Raw genomic sequence first — 14,108 nt, 5'->3', positions numbered from 1 at the left:
AATACTGACATCATGGATTTTGAAACTTCTTCTTGGTTCAGATTCAGTTCAGAGTTGTGTTTATAGTGGATTATATGTAATGGTCACCAAAAAAGTCTCAGAGGATTCATAAAAGTTTATATGAAAAATGTATTTATAAGAAAAAATGTCTTAATTGGATGACTCTCAAAAGTCATTCACCAATAGTCATACTATGCTAGAAAGGTAAGAAAAATTGGACATCATTAGGTTTTATCACTGCTGCAAAGACAGTGTCAGTTAATCACTGGCTTGACTCTCCCAGTGAGTACAACATTTTACTTTTTTAACATTAATTTCCTTAAAAAAGACTTAAGACTTTATCAGTGCATACAAACTTACGTATTTTAAAAATCCACTTCTCATCTTTCTGGACAGACCACTTTTGACTTCAGATGTACTCATTGCAATCAAAAGTGCCTTGTAAGTGGCACTCATCAGGAATAATCCCCAAATAGGCTCACCAAATCTTCCATACACAATCTAGAGCGAGATTCTGTCATAATAAACCCCCCAAATAGCAATGGTTTCTAATCATACTGTGCATTTCCACTCATTTCAAAGATTACCGCTAAAAAGAAAAAAAAAAAAAAACTTTTGGCTTAACAACCCCGGAAGGGAGAAACTTTGCTAATCTTATACATCACAGTGTTTATAATAAACAATTATAATAAACCGTTTCCAAAGCTTTAATCACAAAAAGGCACCTAGGTCATTTTGTGTTAAACAATAATAATAGTTCATTACACAAATATTTAATCCTTGTTATTTACTCTTCTTTCATCTCAGACCTACAATGAGAGATTTAAAAGGAAAAATCGGAGGGAGCAAGACGTTTAAATCCCTTTGCAGGAATTTCTTTTGATCCTAAGCATTACTGCAGGTACCTTCCACCGGAGTTTAATGCTTCGCTAGGGTTTCCCCGGAAAGAGTCCTACAGACTTTGGGTCCCAGTCTGTTCCTAACTGGAAGGCAGCTACCAAGGCGCTCTGCGGGACCTGCAAACCGACCCCCGCCAAGTCTGGCTGAGCAGAGCGCTCGCTGTGGGAACGCGCGACCCAGCCTTCACCTTGGCAGGCGGAGGGGCACCAGGGTCCCTGGAGAAGTTGTCTCCAGTGGGAAGCCTGTCAAACCACGGGCGGGGTGGGGGCTTCGAACACACACACTTATACTCCTGGCCCACGGAGGGCACTGGGAGGCCCACGGCGGTCACTGAGGACGGACGGACACGGCCGCCCCGACACTGACAGTTGACACCGGCGCGGACACCCTGGGGGTCCCTGTCCGCCGAGGCCCGGCGGGGCGGCGCAGAGAGGCTGTACCTGGCAGGCACCCACGTACCTATCATGGTCACTGGGCAGGTGGAGGCTGCTGGGCATGCAGGGACCTACGCGCGCACTGGCACCCACACGTGCCTCCCACCAGTGTGGCTCCGGGGTTAAATCTTCCAGCACTTGCCTCCCCTGTGGCCGGCTGTCGGAATGCGCACGCGCGGACGGCGCGCAACAAGGCGCCTTCTGGGAGTCGTAGTTTTACCACGTAGTTTCTCCTTACCCCGCCCCCGCCCCCGCCCCCGCCCCCGCCCCCGCCCCCGGCCCCCCCACCCCCGGCCCGCCAGCCGCCGCCCGTCTTCCGCTGGCCGCCTTCCGCCGCCATTCCGGATTCAGGCCCAGGAAACGTACGTCACGGGAGGACTGGGCCATTCGGCCGCAGTGTTGACGCGTCGCTTAGCAACCAGGAGGCTTACCTTTGGAAGCTTGTTGCGGCTCTTGCCGCGGTCCTTCCCTCTTCCCGCCCCTCCCCTCCCTCAACTCCCTTCACCTAGGAGCTGCCAAACATCTGGATCAACCTGGGCACTTCGAGGGGTTGAATTTCTACCAGTAACGCGCCTTTTTACATTTTTTCCCGAACTCCTTCTCACATCCGTAAAACCCACTGATTCTTGTACTACACGTTTTATGAGAACAAGGCATTTTCTAGGAAGATGGTGGCAGAAAAAGAGACCCTGAGCTTAAACAAATGCCCAGACAAGATGCCGAAGAGGACCAAGCTGCTGGCACAACAGCCGCTCCCGGTGCATCAGCCTCACTCCCTGGTTTCTGAGGGCTTCACAGTCAAAGCCATGATGAAAAACTCAGTCGTAAGTGATCTTCCTGCATTGAATGCACTCGCCCCGAATCAGGGGACACCAGCTTATAGATGTTGGCCGGCCCTATGATGGATTCTGAATCTGTGTCCTGGGTGGTCTTTGGCAAAAATGGCAATTCCCCTGCAGACGGTGCCCAACAGAGTGCGGCGGTCCCGGCTAGGTTGTTAGAAAGGATCTTGGGCAAGTGAGGTGCTATATCCCATTTATAAGCACCTTCCTAATAACTCATGGTTTCTAGACCACCCCGAATTACTCTTAAACTATTTACACGAAAATAAAAAAGAGCCTCTTTACTTACTGATTCCTAATCGAGCGCCACTCAGCAAAGGGCCTTCTAGAAGGAGAGTTCTTAGAAATCATAAACTCTTGTAGAATTTGACATGTGCTGATGTACACCTAGAAGCATGAACTCATTAAATCATCTACAATATGAAATCTCATCAATTCAACCTAAGGAATTTTAGAATATCCCTGCATTTACTTTACTCTTTCTTACAAAATAGCATCAGCCTGTTAGTTAGAGCACTGATAGGCAATTTAATATGAAGTCTATTTCCAGACCTTTTAAATGATAAATTTTAAGCTTCAGTTCAAGTATTTATGACTATTACTATAATTCATATTTAATTTCTATGATTTGTGGTAGTAAAAATAAAATATTCTCAATACTTTTGGGGGGAAAAAGGTTTAAAATGCATGCAAGTGATTTCACTACATGCATGATAGATTTAAAAAAAAACTTTCATATTTAAACAGCTTTAAATTTGGTATGCTAAACCAGGTTTTACTTCTGACTGACTAAGCAAGCTCCTGTCTGGGAATGAGATATTAATAATAAATGGAGCTTTCAAATTCGTATAATTTACACTCTCGGAGCATCTGACTTATTGTATAGTAGCTCATTATGTTAAATGAATAGCGTTGCTTTTAGTATCACATTATTTCTTTTACATACCCCATCCTTTACCTACGTGAATGAAACAGATTACCTCTAGATCCTTACGTCAGATTACCGTATTACTACACAAAATGATATTTGGATTATTGGAATGTGTGTCAGTTGGTTTACAATAATGAAAATTTGTGGAAATAGACTAAAACTCCAGCTTGTTGTAGTTGCAATCCTTTTGCATGGTTTTCACATAAGTAAGTGGTCATGGGGGTCAAGATGACTCATTTATCAGCAGTATAGAGTACCATAACCATTCAAGCTAATTATTTGTTTTTTCTTCGACACAATATTTCTAATTACAATCTTGGTCATTTTTTCAGTGTTATATTTGTTCACAGACATGTAGAAAATTGGTCAGATTCTCTCTTTTTCTAAATTTATGTTTATAATCATGTTTATTTTTTAACATAGCCTTATACCGAAAGTCATAGTTTCTGGAAAATTAAGTATTCCGAGTATTACCAAATGAAGTAAATATGCTTACAAAACTTAAATAACAAAAAACATTGTGAAGCAGCCTTCTTTATAAACAATTTATTGAGTTACATATCTCCTTATTTTTGTATTTTTAGGGAAAGTCTCTTAGTGTGATAGCTATATTTCCATGAAGACCCTCAAAACAGGATGTGTCACTCTTCCACTTCATTCAGTGGGAAATTACAATTCATAGATGCAAGCATTATCCACTTGTCTATTCATTCAATCAGAAACTCTCTCTCTCTCTCTCTCTCTCTCTCTCTCTTTTTTTTTTTTTTGGTTAGCTAAGCTAGGAACTTGCTAACCATAGGCACAGTTCTGAAGATTTGGGATCAGCAAAAAAAAGTCCTTGTCCTTAGTCCTCCAAGGAAAACTACCACACAATAGGAAAGTCTTGATAAAAGAAAGATACTGTTTATACAAAAGAACTTAAGTGGTATAGGAAATAAAACATTTCCTTTTTATATCCAATATTTACATTTCACCATTTCTGTCTTCAACAGTATAAACCTTTTGGCATTAAAAAGTCAGAATAGCTCTATCTCTTTCTAAGTTTTATTTCTATTCGGAAAATAATGTGCAGGTCTCCAGCTTTTCTAAATTACAACCCCTGTCCCAAAGCTGACACCCAAATCATGTTTCCAGTGTTGGGGCTCACCTTCAGTTGCCTCTTTCAAACACTCCCTAATTAAATGAGTCACCATCCAGTGCTCTTCCACAAAAGACATACACAGCTAAACCCTAAAGTGTTCTGTGGGCACTCTTGGTGTTTCTTTGAAAATGCTCTAGTAACATAAGTAAATACACTTGATCATAAACAGATTTGATCAGGTGGGCTATACAAACAGAAATCCTTATTTACACAGTCGTAATCTATGTATAAGAATAAAAAATATTTCTAAAATGATAAACATAAATGGCCAGTTTTTTAAGACCCAATTGTCAAATACTGTTCTTCCTTTACTTCCTTGAAATTATTGTTGCATTCTGTGTGAAAACAAGTAAGGAGAAAATTCCTGAAATCAGAGACTAATATTCAAATTCATATTGTTACATTTGCCTAAAAAGACTGATAGGACATACAGAATTTGAAGATTTCATAGTCCATTTCCTTTTAAAGGCCTTGTTTCTTGGTATGTTAGAACCTATAACCAGAAACCAGTAGCTCAGTGTTGTGTTGGTTTAACCTCAACTGACAGTAGATGCTTTCTGTGCTAATACACTTTATCATAGAACAAGTTAGGATTTGGACCCAAAGTTATGATTATACAGAAGTTGACTTCAACTGAAGCTTTGTACTGTAGCTTTCCTTTTCTATAGACTATAGATGTTTTATGTTCAAAGCTTAGGGGAATGGGAGAAATAATTCTTTAATATTGCTTTACTTAGAGATGTTTATACTTACTAATCATATATTCATTCAACACAGAGTGGTTTTGGTCAGTATTTATAAATTATGTATTAATATATCGATTTGGCTGCTTTAACAGAGACCAAATAACAGTAGTTTAACTAAGATGGAAGTTGTTTCTGTTATAGATAAGTCCAAGTTTGTTTGGCACTGTTTGTATATTCTTCCTTTGTATCCTGTAGGATGATGCCCTGGGTCAAGGTGGGCTTACCAACACCAGGGTCAAATCCCTACCCTCAGAAAGAAGGAAAAAAAAGAAGCAGAGAGCTTCCTTTTAGAGGCATGACTCAGACAGTACACCCTACTTCCATTCACATCCCACTGGCCAGAATTTGGTCATAGGCCTTTATTTTCCCTTTGTACAAAAAAAACCTATGAAAAATTGACCCTTGATGCAACTCCCAGGCCCCTATACCTGTTTCATCAGGAAAAGGGCTATGAAAGTCATATAGGTGCAAAAAGGCATAATCTCCAACACCTCCTTCAGGCATGGGGAGAGAAAAATGGGTAGGGAGAAGCCTACAGGAAGAAGCAGGAAGAAATGGGAGGACACGCAGCTTCATTAGGAATGCATGTCCCAAAAGTTGCACTTGTCACTCCCGCTCAAATCCATTGCCAAAACCTAGTCATATGACCACAACCAGTTGCAAGAGAGGCAGGGAAATGGAGTCTCTGACTGGTAGCTCTATGTCAAGCTGAAATTTGAGGCATTTTATTACTATAATAAAGGGAAAAAGGGAAATGGGGCTATGATTAAAAGTGTCCACCACCACTGCTAAATATGCTATATTGCTAGTGAAAAGGAAACATACAAGTAAATACACGTCTGTGGTAAGGCTTACAAATATTTACTCAGTATAGTGGAAGTACTATTGATGAGGGGACCAAGTGATAATAAACTGATTGAGGTCCTGTTTTTACAATATCATCCAAACTGGTCTCTAGCTTCCATCCACCAATTGTTTGTTTGTTTCAATCATCTATCAGTATTATCACATCTTTTCGGTACAAAATTCCCTTCCCATCACTGGTACCTCCACAGGACCAGCAAGGTCTTCTGTGATGTAACCCTACCCCAAGGTTTTTATTTCATCTCCCCCTATTCTCACTTCCTTCCACTAAATTAAAACTGTAACTCTTCATTGTTGTGATGTCACTTATATTGTTTCGGTTGTTTGAATGCCCTCCTCCCTACATACCTGCACACCCACGTTCATTCAGACATAATGTAACAGATATCTGCTGATCACAGACTGTGCCAAGCCCTGTTTCAGGTGCTGGCAATTGAGAAGGCAGGAGAAAGCAGAACCCATCCTGTCAAGGAGCTTTGATTTTTGTGGCCAGCTAAGTGCGGACTACTTCAAGAAGACTTCCCTAATTCTCCCTCTTTGCCAACCCAGATGGAAACTTATCCTTTGCTCATTGTTTTCTACTGTGTATTATAGTTACTTTGACTCATGTTTTATCTCCTATAAATTCCCTGTGTGGGCAGAACCCATGGCTAACCAATTTTTTTCATCCTAATCAGTGCCTAACAGTGTACTCAGTAAGTATCTGATGAATTAAGGTAAGCAAATCTACCTTTTCTTCTTGTTTCATCTTCTCCCTCTTTCTTGTTGCTTTAATTATTATATGTCTTAGTCTGGGGTTTGTTTGTTGTTGTTGTTGTTGTTGTTTTAACAACGCTCCCCCAATTTAGGAGCTCAGAAGATCCCTTTAAAACTCAGCCAGATCAAGGCATTCCTTATCTCAAACCCTTCAATGGCTCCTCATCTCAGAGTGAAAGTTCAAGTTCTTACACTCCTGTAAGGTCCTAAGTAATCTGGCACCTTTTCTTCTTTATCCATATATTTTAGGGTTTTCTGCCTCACTCATTCTGTTCCATCCACAGTAGCTTCCTTGCTGTTCCTTGAATATGCCGGTTGCCCAGTTGGCTCAGTGCCTTTGCTAGTTGAAATGCATTCCCCCCTTACATATCACCATCTCCTGTTCGTTCAGTTTTTTGTCAAAAATTAATTTTTCAATGAAAGCTTCCCTGACTATTTAAAATTTCAACCTCTTAATAATCTCTTCCATCCCTACTCCAGCACACTCATCTTCTTTCCATTTTATGTTTTTCCCTAGGGAATTATTAGTATTTTACTCACTACTGCATCTCTAGCTCTAGAAGAGTTCCTGGCACATAAGAGGTGCAATTTTTTTTTTTTTGGTCAAATAGATTAATGAATGACCTATCTTTTATACTATAATGAGACAATCATCTTTGAATTAGCAACTTCAAGAAAATGCTAATGGTGTTATGTAAATATAGGAATTAGAATAATTTACAAATGTTTTATGCCATATTTTAACTACCTTATTATAAAAGTTGTAATGCTCATTGTAAAATGTTAAAGTGGTTTACAAAAGCTTTCTCTTATCTAAAAATTTTAGTTTTTTTACCCCCAAATCCTCTTATAATTTTAATGTTCTATTTTTAAAAGCTTTGCTTTTTCCTGATTCATTTTTGTTTAGGAAGTGGGACAGACAGTTTGAATTTATTTTTCTTCCAAATGACCAGAGGGTTCTTACATTATCCTTTACATATAGTTAAACTAAATTTTATAAAATATCTTCCTATTTAATTTCAATGACCTAGCAGTGTCATATGTATATTAAATATAGTAGCTTTTTATATGTTTTAATATATGATAGTCATTTTTATTCCATCTGAGTTTCCAACCCATGTTATGAGGAGACAAGGCAGATTTTTTTTTCCTCCACTTAGCATATAAATCTCAGACAACTTAATTTTTTGTTGTTATGGTTTTAGGACACTTATTAAATGGTAGAGCAAGGAATGGAACTTAGATTTCTATATATTTCTGACTTGGACCAGTCCTCTATTGATCACTTATTTTTTAGACTTCTGTTAATGCATCATATGCCAACATAAGTGTATCACTTGATGAATATTAAACCAAAGACACTGGTCCAGCACCCAGATCATGAAATGTTATTAACATAGAACTCCCTCAGGCCTTTTCCAGTCACTGCCTAAACATACCCCCAATTTCAATCTTCTGATAACAGATTTGCATTTACATCCATGAAATCCTTAAGTCCGTAATTGTTTTGTGTCTGACAATTAAATTTGTGTGACTTACCCACATTATTGCATATGATTATAGACCCTCCATACTCATTCCTGTGTAGTATTTTTGGGTGTCTATAGAACATTTTTTTTCTGTTCTTCCACTGATGAGGATTTGTATGACTTCTAGGTTAGGATCGTCACAAATGGTGTTACTAGGAAAATTCTTTTTTTTTTGGAGAAAATATGTATAAATGTCCAAGAATATATTCCTGGGAATTTCTGAGTCTTGGGGTATGAATATGTTTGCTTCAGTAACTACATCAAAATCACTTTCCAAATTGATTTTTCATATTTAAACTCTTGCTAGCTCTACATGAGAGTACTATTTGCTCTATCGTCTAGTTGCTGTTCTCTTTATTTTGCATTTTAGGTATTCTAGTGGGTGTATAATGTTATCTCGTGAATTTAATATTAATTTTTATTATGACTAATGAAGCTTAAAACTTTTAAAAATATATTTATTGGTCATTTGACTATCCTCTTTTGTGAGGTGTGTTTTCAAGACCTTTGGGTGTTTTTCTCATAACTTGATTTGGCTTATTTATTTATAGTCCTTTTTAATTTTTCATATTCTATTCTACATGATATAAGGCATTTATCAAATGTATATATTCCAAGTATAGTTTTCTACTCTGAATTTCCTTTCCATCCTCTTCTTCTTCTTTTTTTTATAAGAGAGAGTGGGATGAGCTGGGGGTGGGGTGGGGTGGGGAAGGAGAGAGAAGGATGGGCAGAGGGAGAGGGACAGAGAGAATCCTAAGCGGCCTCCATGCCCAGTGCAGAGTCGGCCTCAGGGCTTGAACTCGTGACCCTGAGATCATGACGTGAGCCCAAACCAAGAATTAGACCTCAACTGACTGAGCCACTCAGGCACCCCCTTTCCATCCTCTTGATGGTGACTTTCATCCCTCTTTTGTAAAAATATATACTTTGTGTGAAAAAATTATCTCAAATGTTTTATTTATGCATTTATTTGTCAGGTGTTCCTCAACTAAGTTCAACAGTCTGACAATGAAATACATATACATTAAGACACAAGGCTTTGAAAATAAATTGGAGTTATCAGAAACAAAATAGAAGAAACAATAGTGAAACAATGAAATAAAATATAATTAAACTAGAAGGCCTGAGATAAAGCAGAATCAGTTTTGCCATTCATATGGGCAGTATATTTATTGATTGATGTTCAGATTTCGTTGTGAGCTTCTTGGCATTGGCTGCTCAGAGGGGAACATTATACACTTGTTATCACAAAAGAAGTAGCCTATCAATCCCTGTAGCGTATTCAAGCTTTCTCTGCACTGTGTTCTCAGAGAAATTGATGTAGCAATTTTTAAATTTTTCTTTTATTGAAGTATAATTGACATATAATATCCTGTTAGTTTCAGGTGTATATCATAGTGATTCTACATTTTTATACATTACAAAATGATCCTGGTGATAATTCAATTTACCACATATCACCATAAAAAGTTATTATGTTATTGACCATATTCCCTATGCTGTACATTACATCCCCATAACTTGTTTTATCACTAGAAGTTTGTGCCTCTTAATCCCCCTCACCTGTTTTGCCTGTCCTCCAGTTCCCCCTGTGGTAACCAGCAGTGTGTTTCCTGTATCTATGAGTTTGTTTCTGTTTTGCTTTGTTTCATTTGTTTTGTTTTGATTTTGATTCAATATATAAGTGAAATTATACAATATTTGTTGTTCTGTCTGACTTATCTCACTGAGTATAATACCCTGTGGGTCCATCCTTGTTGTTGCAAATGACAAGATTTCATTATTTTTCATGGCTGAATAATATTCCAGTAGAGAGAGAGAGAGAGAGAGAGAGAGAGAGAGAGAGAGAGAGATCTCAAATCTCCTTTATCCATTCATCTGTCGGCAGACACAGCTTGCTTCCATATCTTGGCTATTGCTATTGTAAATAACACTACAATGAACATACCAGTATATATATCTCTTCAAATTATTTTTTCATTTTCTTTGGATAAATACCTAGAAGTAGAGTTGTTGGATCACAGGGTAGTTCTAATTTTAATTTTTTGAGAAACCCCAATACTGTTTTCCATAGTGGTTGCAGCAATTTACGTTCCCACCAACAGTGTATGAGGGCTTCGTTTTCTCCATATCTTCCCCAACACTTGCTATTTTTTGTCTTTTGATAATAACTGATCTGACAGGTGTGAAGTGATTATTTCATTCTTGTTTTGACTTGCATTTCCCTGATGATTATTACATTGAGCATAGAACATTGAACATCTTTTCATGTTCCTGTTGCCTATCTGTATGTCTTCTTTGGAAATATGTCCATTCAAGTCCTCTACCCACTTTTTAGTTGGGCTTTTGTTATTGTTGTTGTTGATAGTAAGTTGTATAAGTTCTTTATATATTTTAGCTATTAACTCTCCTTATTTATCTACATATGTGTTTTTGTGTCATTAGCATACTGTTTTGATTACTACAGCTTTGTAATATTGTTTGAAATCAGGGAGCATGATGCATCTTGCTTTATTCTTTCTCAAGATTGCTTTGGCTATTTGCGGTGTGTTGTGGTGTCATACAAATTTTTGGATTTTTTTATTCTAGTTTTGTGTAAAATGCCACTGTGTTTTGTTGGGGGTGGCATTGAATCCATAGATTACTTTGGGTAGTGTGGGCATTTTAACAGTATTCTTCCAGTTTATGAGCATGGTATGTCTTTCCATTTCTTTTTTTTTTAAGATTTTATTTATTCATTTGACACCGAGAGACACAACGAGAGAGGGAACACAAGCAGGGGGAGTGGGAGAGGGAGAATCAGACTTCACACAGAGCAGGGAGCCTGATGCGGGGCTCGATCCCAGGACCCTGGGATCATGACCTGAGCCGAAGGCAGACGCTTAACGACTGAGCCACCCAGGTGCCCTGTGTCTTTCTGTTTCTTTGTGTCATCTTCAATTTTTTTCCCATCAATATCTTATAGGTTTATTTTTTTAAGATTTTATTTATTTGAGAGAGAGAGCGATAGTAAGAGAGAGCAGAGTGGGGGGGGAGGGGCAGAGAGAGAAGCAGGCTCTCCACTGAGCAGGGAGCCCGATGCGGGGCTTGATCCCAGGACCCTGGGATCATGACTTGAGGAGAAGGCAGATGCTTAACTGACTGAGCCACCCAGGCACCCCAATGTCTTACAGATTTTAGAGAAGAAGTGTTTCATCTTTTGGTTAAATTTATTCCTAGGTATTTTATTCTTTTTAATGCAACTGTAGGTGAAACTGTTAATTTTTCTTTTTGATGGCTCATTATTAGCATATAAAAACATGACCAGTTTCTGTTAATTTTGTATCTTGAGACTTTATTGAGTTCATTTATTAGTTCTAATAATTTTTTGGTGGAGTCTTTGGGGTTTTCTATATATGGTATCATGTCATCTGCAGTTTCTTTTTCCTTTTCAATTCGGATGTCTTTTACTTCTTTTTCTTGCCTAATTGCTCTGGCTAGGACTTCCAAAATTATTTTGAATAAAAATGGTGAAAATAAAGTGGACATCTTTGTCTTGTTTGTGGTCTTAAAGGAAAGACTTTCAGCTTTTCACCATTAAATATGATGTTAGCTGTGGGTTTGTCATATATATGGCCTCTATTATGTTGAGGTACATTCCTTATATACTTTGTTGAGAGTTTTTATCAGAAATGGATGTTGAATTCTGTCAAATTCTTTTCCTGCATCTATGAGATGGTGAAATAATTTTTGTTTCAGTTTTGTTAATGTGGTATATCATGTTGATTGATTTGTGGATGTTGAAGCATCCATGCACTACTAGAATAAATCCCACTTGGTTGTGGTGTATGATCCTTTTAATACATTGTTTAATTCAGTTTGCTAATATTTTGTGGAGGATTTTTATTCATCAAGGATGTTGGCCTAAGATTTTCTCTTTTTGTGGTGTCTTTTTCTGGTTTTGTCATCAGGGTAATGCTGGTTTTGTAAAATGAGTTTGGAAACATTCACATTCTTTTCTCTTTCTTTTGTTTTTTAATGATTTGAAAAGGATAAGCACTAACTCTTTCTTAAACTATTGGTAGAATTCACCTGTGAAGCTGTCTGGTCCTGGTCTCTTGTTTTTTTGCGAATTTTTAAATTAATGATTCATTTGTATTACTTGTAATCAGTCTCTTAAGATTTTTTTTTTCCCAAAGATTTTATTTATTTGACATAGAGAGAGAACAAGTAGGCAGAGAGGCAGGCAGAGGGAGAGGGAGAAGCAGGCTCCCCGCTGAGCAGGGAGCCCGATGTGGAACTCGATCCCAGGACCCTGGGATCATGACCTGAGCCCAAGGCAGACGCTTAACCGAATGAGCCACCCAGGCGCCCCTCTCTTAAGATTTTCTGGTTCTTCATGATTCAGTCTTAGAAGATTGTGTGTTTCTAGATATTTATCTATTTCTTCTAGATTTTACAATTTGTTGGTATGTAATTGTTTATAGTAATCTCTTAATGATCCTTTGTATTTCTGTGGTATCAATTACAACTTCTAGTTGGGTTTGGCCAGCAAACCCTGAAACGGTGAATGAAAAGATTACTCCAGACACTTAAGTAGGAGAAAGGAGAGGGCCTGGTGAGAGGCCTTGAGTCAAGCTCTACCTCCATTTTTATTATGCATGTTATTGTTACATCAAAGAATCAAGATTAGAAAGGAATGTAAAGTTTCAACATCTAGGGCAGTGACATTTGCAGGCATGGTGTGATTAGGACTATCTGTGTTCATGACCTGCAGGCAGGGAGTAGGTGACTATTAAGGATTCATGCAAAACCGAAGTTAAGCATCTGTCCCCTGGGAGATAGTGTTGGGCCACAATGAGGATCTGGCTGTTTTCAGCCCAGAAATCTAAAAGGAGGCCCCGTTTTCTGGTCACTCCTCCTTTGCTTCTCAAGTAACCCCTCCCAAGGAGGTTCGTGTTTGTCATATCTTCGCCAGCCAGGCATTGTGAATTCCCACATTCCCGCCTTTCCGCCAGCCAGGCATTGTGAATTCCCACGTTCCCGCCTTTCCGCCAGCCAGGCATTGTGAATTCCCACGTTCCCGCCTTTCTTATCCTTTGTAGGTGGGAGGTCTTGCTGCAGTTGTGCCAGGTTCAAATCTCGAGTTTCTCCTATTGGGGAAAGTGGTGTTATTCCGATTTTGCAGACTACAAAGAGAAGCAATAGACAAATGAGTAAAATAAAGGACAGTCTGATGAGTCCCCATTTGGTATTAGAAAACCAGTTTTTTGGATTTAACCATTGTAGGTTGTCAGAGAGAATACCCCTGTTTTTTTGTTTCTGCTCATGTTCATTAATGGTGGTGAGAGAAGATAAAACCTGTTTCTTTAAGTTGTGAATGTCTAAGGTTAAAGGTCTCAAAGGGAGCCTTGAAGATGTTTTTTTTTAATTTTTCCCCAATCATACTGAGTACCATTCCAGTGTAAAGGGGCCTTATGGGCCTTATGGGCCCCGTCACAATTAAGATTCTGGGGAAAAGCCAGGGCCTCCTGTTTTTCTCCCAGGTATTCTGTTGCTACTTCCATCGGGTGGAGTCTCCCCAACAGTTTTTTTTTTTAAAGATTTTATTATTTATTTGACAGAGACACAGCGAGAGAGAGAACACAAGCAGGGGGAGTGGGAGAGGGAGAAGCAGGCTTCCCGCTGAGCAGGGAACCCGATGTGGGGCTCAATCCCAGGACCCTGGGATCATGACCTGAGCTGAAGGCAGACGCTTAACGACTGAGCCACCCAGGCGCTCCTCCCCAACAATTTTTGCTCGATCGTCTGTTGTAATTGGAATTCAACCGGAGTTCAGTTGGAATTCAGATTGCATTATACGCAATTTGATCATCGTGTTGGGCAATTTGGATGGTATGGGGAGAGCAGCTATGGCCATGCTAGTGGTCATCAAAATGGAGCTAGTGCTACAGTGCCTGCTCTGCGTAGGCCTAGAAACCTG

At 39.0% G+C, this 14,108-nt stretch overlaps 2 protein-coding genes across 2 annotated transcripts in view; one reads left to right on the top strand and one right to left on the bottom strand.

Moving 5' to 3' along the window:
* The window catches only part of PRKN (parkin RBR E3 ubiquitin protein ligase), a 1,301,937-nt gene extending 1,300,461 nt beyond the window's left edge, over positions 1–1,476 (bottom strand). The window contains exon 1 of the mRNA XM_028103346.2: positions 1,360–1,476. Coding sequence (XP_027959147.1) covers positions 1,360–1,366 — 7 coding nt within the window. The 5' untranslated portion in view covers positions 1,367–1,476. The remainder of the gene's footprint in view (positions 1–1,359) is intronic.
* A 526-nt stretch (positions 1,477–2,002) lies between these two features.
* Positions 2,003–14,108, top strand: part of PACRG (parkin coregulated) — a 514,366-nt gene continuing 502,260 nt past the window's right edge. The window contains exon 1 of the mRNA XM_028103356.1: positions 2,003–2,158. Coding sequence (XP_027959157.1) covers positions 2,003–2,158 — 156 coding nt within the window. The remainder of the gene's footprint in view (positions 2,159–14,108) is intronic.

The sequence above is a fragment of the Eumetopias jubatus genome, unplaced genomic scaffold, assembly GCF_037043125.1.
Source record: "Eumetopias jubatus isolate StellerSeaLion01/CBP00866 unplaced genomic scaffold, mEumJub1_p1.0 scaffold_6, whole genome shotgun sequence".
NCBI lineage: Eukaryota > Metazoa > Chordata > Mammalia > Carnivora > Otariidae > Eumetopias > Eumetopias jubatus.
This window is presented reverse-complemented; position numbering and strand designations above follow the sequence as displayed.